This window comes from Manduca sexta, chromosome 25 (genome assembly GCF_014839805.1).
Source record: "Manduca sexta isolate Smith_Timp_Sample1 chromosome 25, JHU_Msex_v1.0, whole genome shotgun sequence".
Lineage (NCBI taxonomy): Eukaryota > Metazoa > Arthropoda > Insecta > Lepidoptera > Sphingidae > Manduca > Manduca sexta.
This window is the reverse complement of record NC_051139.1, coordinates 17,474,579-17,484,333: the sequence shown is the minus strand read 5'-3', so window position 1 is coordinate 17,484,333 and position 9,755 is coordinate 17,474,579. Positions and strand designations below refer to the sequence as shown.

General features: G+C 44.7%; 1 protein-coding gene across 1 annotated transcript; it reads left to right on the top strand.

The window, feature by feature from the left end:
- Positions 1-1,344: 1,344 nt before the first annotated feature.
- LOC119190583 (Down syndrome cell adhesion molecule-like protein Dscam2) lies at positions 1,345-7,648 on the top strand. Its single transcript, XM_037442801.1, has 5 exons — positions 1,345-1,469; positions 3,484-3,709; positions 4,013-4,220; positions 7,248-7,401; positions 7,477-7,648. Exons 1-5 carry the CDS (start codon positions 1,345-1,347, stop codon positions 7,646-7,648), a joined length of 885 nt encoding a protein of 294 aa, XP_037298698.1.
- The last annotated feature ends 2,107 nt before the right edge of the window (positions 7,649-9,755 follow it).

Below are 9,755 nucleotides of genomic sequence, written 5' to 3'. Positions count from 1 at the left end.
TTACCTTTAATAAAATTAAATTAAATTATCGTATGGACGCGTGCAGCGGTGGATGACTTTATAAAAGTCGCAAAAACACACTGGACTCAGATCGCTTTTGACAAGTCTGTCTGGAGATTATTAGTGGAGGCTAATGTTCACCAGTGGACTTAATGCGGCTGATAATAATGATGATAGACAACCTACCTTACGTAATGATTCTAGAGCAATTTCTATAGCTACATTACTATTAGATATCGTGTTCATAATTTTTTGCCAGACTGATATATTATTTATCATCTTGTTGGACAATGTGCTGTCATAATAATTGATATATCTTTGGGTCTTTTTCTGGTACAAAACCTCACATATTTCAAAAGGAGTATAATGACATTACACATTACGATCAACAATGAATTCGCTATTTGTACAACTTGTTTAAATATAAGTAATATAACAGCCATCTACTGTGTATACAGGCATAAAGCAAAACAAAATGTAATAACTAAACTTCAAGCAAACTCCAAACAATATTATGAGCAGGAAATTCAGCTCTTTATTTATACCTCGGACGATGTAATATTAATTAAAGCAATATCTCATTTGCGCGGAGCGTGTGCATGCGCCTCGTCCCCTCCCGCCGCCGCCCGTGACCGCCCGTGACGGATGGCGGGGCGGCGCGGAGAGCACACACTGCCGTGCAGGCTCCCGGCTGGTCATATCGCGACCAATGATTAACAATTCACCAACTGCATCAGACTTACAGTAATGCACATTTGGGCCGAGCTCGAACGCGAAAAATATTCCCAATAGCTTATGCAATGTCATCAGATTCGGCACATGTTTATATACTACGTCGGGTGCGTGCGCACAACAGCCTGACTATGTAGTGTTTTGTAACTGTAGAGTCGCGGTACATAATGGCGGGCAACAGTTTGCTGGTGCGCGGCGCGTCGCCCTCCGACATCGGCGCGTACAGTTGTCTCGCGCGACACTCGCTCTCCGGACAAACCAAGCGCTCGGCGCCGGCAACCCTGACGCTCTCACGTGAGTACTACCGCTGCAAACTCCTCAGCAATTTAGGTGCTTTTATAGCAGGTCTCATTGTTAGAGTAGAAGACGAAACAGGAGAGGATGTGCGGAATAGAGTGATGCTTATGCAATCACTGCCGGTGATAACTGATATCTATTACTAGTCATTCTCAATTTGGCAGTAATCCTTATAGTATTATGAGATCAACCCTTTCAGTTTATTGATTCATTAAGCCGGTATGGCGTGTGTCCGCGGTGCGATATCGGCATTCGCTAGCTGATAAATATCTTTGGTGATAATTGCGGTGGTGTGTGTGTCGGCTGTCATGGCTGATGTGCAGCGAGCGACGCTTGACGGCGCCGCGCTTGCTGCCCGCCGCGGCAGAGCTGTCGGTGCCGGCGGGTGCAGACGTTTGCCTGCCATGCGTCGCCTCCGACCAGCCCGCGCCACATTACACGTGAGTACACGCCAGTCGAAACGACCATATTCACTAAGTTCCTCGGTAAACGTTACCTACACAGCACTACAATAATGGCGACTATCATTTCCTTGATTAATCAGTATTTTTCTAACGCAAATGAAGCATAGAAGGGCCCCTTAATTGTTAAATATCATGTTATCTATACTCTATCTATCTATACTTTTATATAAGGTTAGGAGGTTTGTTTGTTTGTTTGAACGCACTAATCTCAGAAACTACTGGTTGAAATCGAAAAAAATATGTTAATGTTGCATAGCCCATTTTTCGAGGAACACTGTGCTATGACCAACAAGAGGGGAGCATTAACGAAAAAAGTTGCAAAAACTGGAAAATTTATTCCTTTTGAGAGCTTCCGCTGTTGTGCGGCGTAAACGGTTAATTGTTCATCTTAAAAAGTTCTAAAAATATATTTTAAAACAAAGTCCCCCGCCGCAACCGTTTGCCTGGCTGAACGCGATCTTAAAAACATATCCAACGGATTTTGATGAAATTTTGTATGGTAGATAGAGACCATGGGAAAGACATGAGCTACTTTTTATCTTTTTATCTCGGAAAAATATATGTTAAGGACACACATTCCCTTCACCGTAAATCCTTTGAGTTTTTAAATCTGTTGAGTGTCGTTAATGATTTCTTAAATAGTTTACAGATAACGCAAAAAGTTATGGCGGCCTACATTGTCCGTAAAATGGTTTGTTGACATTTGACGTAAAAGTGACTAAGCAAATAGATAGCAAATATAATTTCATAAAATATTGTAAATAGGAAGTGATAACTTAAATAATTAAATTTTATTGTCGTTTCTTAGGTTTCAAGTAAGATTGTGTGATTTTGGTTATAGTGTAATTATTGTAATGTGTATGTACCTAAGTACTAAATAAAATGTCTTTGGTTTCAGAACAACACAATATTATTTAATCATTGACGTATATTCTATAGACACGAACGTCCATATAAACCTAAGATATAAACTATTTGTTCAAAATCTGAACTAAAATGGCAACCAAAATGTCGTTATAACCTATTTATTTACTTGAACAACAAATAATTTTAATTATTTGACTAATATTTCTTATTCACATCCAGACGTCACTCCGTACACAATCACAAGCTGCCAATATTAACTGCATACTAAAGCAGTTGTATGGATTGCAGTTCAATTAGTTGAACTCAGTGAATGTTCGGAACGCTAAATCTAGTACGCAGTACATATACATCGATGTGTTTAATTGTTTGAAGTTTTAACAAACTGAGGAATTTGTCTTATACGTACAGCGAGACTTTTAACTCGGGAAACTCTAAAAGCTGGTTAAGATCATAAAAGAAAAATCTTTGATAACATTGCAACATACATGCTTTCCATTTGCTGCTAATAACCGCGCGGCTATAGCACGCGCATAAACACACATAATTGACATGGTTGGACATGGAAAACTGGGCTATGTTACGGACCGCGCTATCTTTAGTCACGCGCCGTAATCTGGCCTAATCTTGACCTTGCAATACAGTTATTCCCGATTTACACATAGAGACACTGATCTCAACAAATTATAACATATAAAAACGCACGTCTCGCAACGTAGTTACTATCGCAGAAATTTGTGAGATCTTACATAATAAGTGACACTATCAATACTACACATCTTGACACGTACCTAATATATCGGAATAACAGCGAAACGTGAATCAAAATAATACTGAAATGTTGGTGTTGCTCCAACATAATATATTAAACACTTTCAAAACTAAAATATTATAAGGATAATACATCAGCGCATTGTGGTGCTAATGAGACGTAGAAATAGCGGGCAACGCTAGTGTCACTGCGCGCTGCCCGGTATGTACGAATGTGTCAGCAGCTTGAGGGGCACCTTGAGTAACAATCAATACATCGTCTTCTGTTCAATCAGGGCTGTTTACTTGAAGAGTGTCGCAGCGCATAAATCAATGTTTGTTGGTGGATACCGTGCATACTATTGGTTTTTGCTAGTTGGTATCGCGAATGGGCCGGACGGCTGCAACCTGTGGAGGTGGGCGGCGGTGGCAGCGGCGTGTGGTGGTGGGCGCAGGGCGCGGCGCTGTGCCTGCGCAGTGTGACGCGCGCCTCCGCCGGCGCATGGCTATGTAAGGCGTACAACGTGTTCGGCGACGCCACGGCGCATGCGCGACTACATGTCACCGACGCGCTGCGTGTCACCGTCGCGCCGCTAGTGCTGGTCTGTACCGACTATCCTCACAGCTCACTCACTACACACATGATATTTTTTAACAGAAGCGCAGGCGGATATTGGGATCAAGAAAGTGAATCACCTGATATGAAAAAATTACGATCATAGAAACCAAAAACAATCACGCAGAAGGAATCGAATGGAGTTCAGCTCTAATAAGCATGACTTTACTTTGATCTGGAGACCGTACGATTACTTCGCGAATTTTATCGCGCGAGTCGTGAGGTTATGTTTGAGTCATCGACTACTCGGATTCTGCAAAACATACCTAATAGTGTTGTTTTACGGCAGGTGGCGGACACGGGCAGCACGGTGAGGTTCAACTGCTCGTCGTCGGAGGCGGGCGCGTCGCTGTCCTGGCTTCACGACGGCGCGGCAGCGGGCGCGGGCGCGGAGCTGGTGGTGCGCGGGGTGGCGCGCGCGCACCGCGGTGCCTACCAGTGCTTCGCGCGCCTCGCCGACCACGCCGCGCACGCCACCGCAGAGCTGCGTCTCGGAGGTCACACCCTCTCTGTTCGACACGCTTTACCGCACAACTCTTCAATAACACAACACATGCCATGCAAACAACGCATTATTGTATCAAACTGGACATCTATCACCTTATGTAGCAATAAAACAAACAACAGATCGACAGCGTAACTAAGTTACTCTGAAACGTGGCAATTAGGCTACGCACCCTCGTAAATCATATTTCGTAAAACTAAAAGTGTCACATGATAATTTTACGGTATTAGTTTTAAACCTAATATATTATTTACGTCATTTACTACATAATTAATTTAATCTTATAAGGTACATTAAGATCGTTAGTTGTATGGTCAGTAAATAAACAGTAAATTGTTCTAGAAGCGAGACTCTCAATATTCTTTGTGAACAAACGAAATCCAAGCATCCACTCGAGTGAAGTACTGGCTCAGCCGGGAAGCGGAACAAAATACACTGATTCCGGTTTATTAGATGGGAACTGGTAACAAAAAGTGATTTTGCGACTGAGCCACGAGAATGAGGGGACAGTGGGCTGAGAGTGAGTGGGGGGGTGGGGAGGATAGCGCAGGCGAGTGTCTGGGGCGGAACTCAATCAATCTCAATGTAGTGTCGAGCTAGTCGGAATCAATCAGCGATCGGCATTTGTTGATATGTTCTCGGCATTGTGCGCCCCGACTGCGACGACAATGGAGCGGCCCCGGGGTGGCGGGCGCGGCGAAGGGGGGAGTGCTTGTGACGACTCCGCGTCGACGAATATTGCCGGCGAAGGCCTATTGAATGATTTGTCTGAATGTGTAATCTACGAGGCATTGTGTACGCCTGCCGGCTCTCGGCTCTCGGTCCAACCCCACCTCGCCCGCGCCGTCGCGCCCCGCACCACCGCCTTCCTCATTTCCTCGCGTTTGATAAGGAGCCCGGCGCTTACTGAGTATAATTAGGCCACATTAACACCAGCGCGCGAACAAACACTTCATTGATAATATTATCACTCCATCTCTGTTGCTACATTTTTCTTATGAGTTGTTGGAAATTGATTCTTTTACCAAACATGTAAAACATTATGCATTAATTTTCAACAAAACATTTAACTTTAAACCCAACTTTTGATTTGACGAGGTTGCAACTGTAATGTGTATGCATAACCTGTATTTACGGAAGTATCTACGTCGCATAGACATCTCGCTGTCTGTAGCCTTATTCGTGGGAAAACTGCTAGTATCATTGCTACATATAATCTTGTTTTGTTGATATACTGATGACTCAATAAAAACATAATAGTTTATATAACAAAGTGTCAAGCATTTATAAATTACGTTCGAGTTAAAGAAACATAAAATAGCAATATTCCGAAAAAAGGGTTTATTTTACAGAATTACACAAACACAGCTTTCTTATTATTAATACAACTAAATCCCGCTTCTTGCAATGTTAATATTTTAATATACTGATATTTTAAGTCCTCCATTTGTCTCGGCAGTTTTGTTTTTAATCCCAGATCTCGTTTTTTTGCAAATAATTCCTGTATTAGTTATATATGTTACATCTTACACAATGTCGAATACTTAGGATAAAATCATACAAGTGCACATTGTACCGTTACATTTTACACGTAATTATAAGTTAGAAGTAAGCACGTTGCGGTTTTAGTTTTAAGTAGCTAAATAAGTAGTGAATTATTATTATAACGTAGAGCTCATGATTCTTCGGTGCGCGCACTGTGATACCGCACAGATTTGGCGTTGTTGTAGGTAAGGTTCTTTAGTTACTGCGCGTTACAACTAGAGTAAGCTTCACAAATTTTTCTTAATCAAGAATTATTTATTTTATATGTATCAATTGTTTAGCTTAATTTATCAACTATCAAGCATACAATTCTAGTTTGGCTTCGTAACTAAGGATGATAGTGATAAATTCGGAGTTGAGTTTTCAAGTTCGCTGTATCTGAACGCAAAGAACGCATTTCCGAAGCTAGATTGCATGTCTCCTCCACGTTTAGTTTACTGGATGACATAGGGTCCTTCCTAAGTGTTACGTTTGGCTAACGAATTTTCTTAGGTGCACATACTGGGGTAAGGATTGTCATCATCTTTCTTGACTAGCACAATTACATTCAAGGCATATCCAACACTTATTGTCAACATCGAACACATGAGGTGATAAGGTTTGCCACATTGTCTCTTACAAAACAACATATATTTTCTTGTTTTCCGAAGCTAATATTTTCTGCAGAACTAATTAATGTAGCACGTTTTATTTTATGACGGCTGATAGATGGCACGACAGACACGCGTGTATTCGTCGAAGCGTAGTCATTTTGTACTAGCTCACCGCATGAGGTGCAAGTCGCCGCTCGCCCGTGCATAGGCGAGCCGCCAATACTAGAGTTCAAAATCAATAAGACATCAAACTGATTTTAAATGTTTTTATTCATATTTAAACAAACTGCAAACTCTACATGGCACACACATCGCAAGACAGGGTCAGCACCTTACAAAATCAAATTTAGCCACCGACACCAAAGGTTCAATGCGCAAGATAGTAAGAGGCAACGAAAAACAACATTCAGTCAAAACCTATACAGAGATCCTTACACACAACACGCCACGATGCAGACAATATGTAGACGTCCGAACACCGTAAGCCACAAGAACTAACTGCGGCAGGCATAGGATTCGTAGACGTGTATCAAGGCGAGTATGACGCAAGACTTTTAACACTGAGAATAATATCGTGAAAGTTAACGTTCGCGTGTTCAATATAGGAATTCGTTGAGGTTTGTTACAGCAGCTATGTTTGATCTACTCGCTGTCGTGCGCTCTCATTACTAATTGTCAATTGTGTTTGTTTTACCGAGTCCAATTTGTTAATTAAAGACGAATATGAGATGAAAGTGCGCCGCTCGTTATTTTACCACTGGACAAATAAAACCATATTATAATTAACTGCGTACCGTTACCCTCGCTCTACTCTATGTCGCGCAACATCCTAGACGCGTCTTGCCAAGAGTTGAGTTATTACTGTAGTGTGATGTGATCAGATTCTGCACCGGAGCTGCACTACACGTTCATCGAGCAGGCGCTGCGGCTGGAGGTGCTGTGTCGCTGCGCTGCGCCGCGTCCGGATCGCTCCGCGCTGCGCTTCACCTGGCTGCTCGACGACCAGCCGCTCGACCAGTACCGCGCGCAACACAGGTGACGCCTCCGCCCGCCCGCTGGACTCGCCTCGATACCGCCAGCATACATTAACATTAGTGATGCGTGTCGCAGATACTTTATTAGCCAGGAGAGCTCCGCGAACGGTGACGTGGTGTCGGTGCTGAACATGACGGCGGCGGCGGCGACCGACGGCGGTCGCTACACCTGTCGCGCGCACAACCAACTCGGCCGCGCCGCGCACTCCGCGAGACTCAATATATACGGTAAGATGCCGCCCAGATAAAGTTTTAAATGGCAACAGACGGCTATCTCGTGCCATTCGACACAAACACGCCGATGACGCCTACTAAGATGCTTCTTTACATTAGGGCGGAAGGACCCAGGATTATAAGGAAGAGGAAACACGCGCCCTGTCAAACTATTCCAAAACCTGATGGTGCGGCAAGAAGAGTCGGTGAACCTATGGGTTCGGGCGTGATTGTTTTAACTATCAAGCTGTGGATACCTCCCCTAAACATATGGTACCAAAGACGTAGTTCTTTTATTAGTGGTGAGGTTTTAGGAAATTATCAAGTGTGCGACAACTCGCATAGATATCGGTATTCTGCAGGATAATCGTAATTACTAGTACTAGTTACGTATCCATCATGCAGATATATAAGCTAGTGCAGCAGGCTGTACAATATACACTTCGTGTGTGTGTGTGTGCAGGTCCGCCGTCGATCCGCGTGCTAGGCCCCCCGTGCGCGTGGGTGGCTGGTGCCAACGCGACGCTCTACTGCCCCTACGCCGGATATCCGATCAGGTCCATAGAGGTGCATTTGTGGGATCATTCCTCTTACACTCACCAACACTCTGAGCACACTTGCTTACCATTTGTAATTATTATATCTATGCTTTAGAGCTCCTGTGTCTGGTGTTATCTGCAAAATTTAAGTTAAAGTAAATGGCATATTTTTAGGATAACTAATAGCTACAAAATATAAAATGGAACTTTGATTTAATTATTCAACGATGTTTAAAATTTAAACACTGGCTTGGGCAACGGCTCGGGGCATCTGTAAGTGCGGAAGGCAGTCGTTACCCGCGGCGTGATTGCAGCTCGATCTCGTGGTGGCGGCGTGGCGCAAGCGTAGCGGTGGGCGGCGCAGGACGCGTGGCGGCGCGCGGCGCTGAGCTGCGCCTCACGCCGGCGCTGCCCGCCGACGCGGGACACTACGCGTGCGCCGTGGCTGCGCCCGCCGGACCCGCCGCCAGGCAAGACATTGAGATTCAAGTCCGAGTGCGTGCATCACCTCTACCGTTTAAACTTTTGTAACAAATCCAGACGACCACATGAAACTCATTTGTTTTTAACGTCTAGACCCGCCAAAAATATCACCGTTCATGTTTTCATCGGAGCTGACCGAGGGCAGCTCGGTGCAGGTACTATGCGGAGTGTCGTCCGGCGACAAACCTATGTACTTCTCGTGGGTGAAGGATGGCGCGCCGCTACCGGCTAACCTACAGGTGCGTAAGGACTGAGGGATGGCGACGCGGGGACTGAGCTACGCCCCGCACACACTTACCGCCAGTACTGTTGCAGATCGAAGAGAAGAGCTTAAACGAGTTCTCGCTGCTAATGTTCTCGGAACTCACAGCGCGCCACAGCGGCGACTACACATGCCGCGTCTCCAACCACGCCGCCACCGTCAACTACACCGCCACGCTCAACGTCAAAGGTGCATTGCAGACATGGCCTCGTACTATACTCATATAGTCCACATTATAAAGCAAAAGTGCACAATGTTTGTAAAGGTACAAACATTGCGTGCCCTGTTTTCTGTCTTACCACTTAAATATCGCATGAATTGGTTAAGTTGATAGTGTTTGTATTAATAAACGTGATGATGGTCGAGCAGTGGCGCCGGCGTGGGTGACGGAGCCGCTGGACGCCGCCGTGCTGCTCGGCGCGCCGCTGCTGCTGCACTGCGCCGCCAGTGGACACCCGCCGCCCACACTCGTCTGGTACAGAAGAATAGGTAAGTAAAATTTGTCCTGGCTGACGTAACGACTGTGCTGGAACACACACAGTACTTAACGGAAGTCGGAGCACTATATTCTTGTGTTCTATGATTAAAGCGGTGCCGTGTGGACTGTGGACCCTCGACAATTTCACGCACTGCGGGAACAGCACAGCCGTTATTGCTATTTAGGTATATGTTTTGATGTGAGACTTTGTTAGCTCCAGTAAAGTTCCACATTCATGAAAGAAACAAAATTGTCACTTCGTGATTTTGACTTAGTTGGGTTATATTCTGGAAGTAATAGAATGTTATTAATAATGACAGGTGAAGTGAGTGCCGGGCCCTGACAACGGCGAGCAGTACGTGCGCGGCGCGGAATGGGGC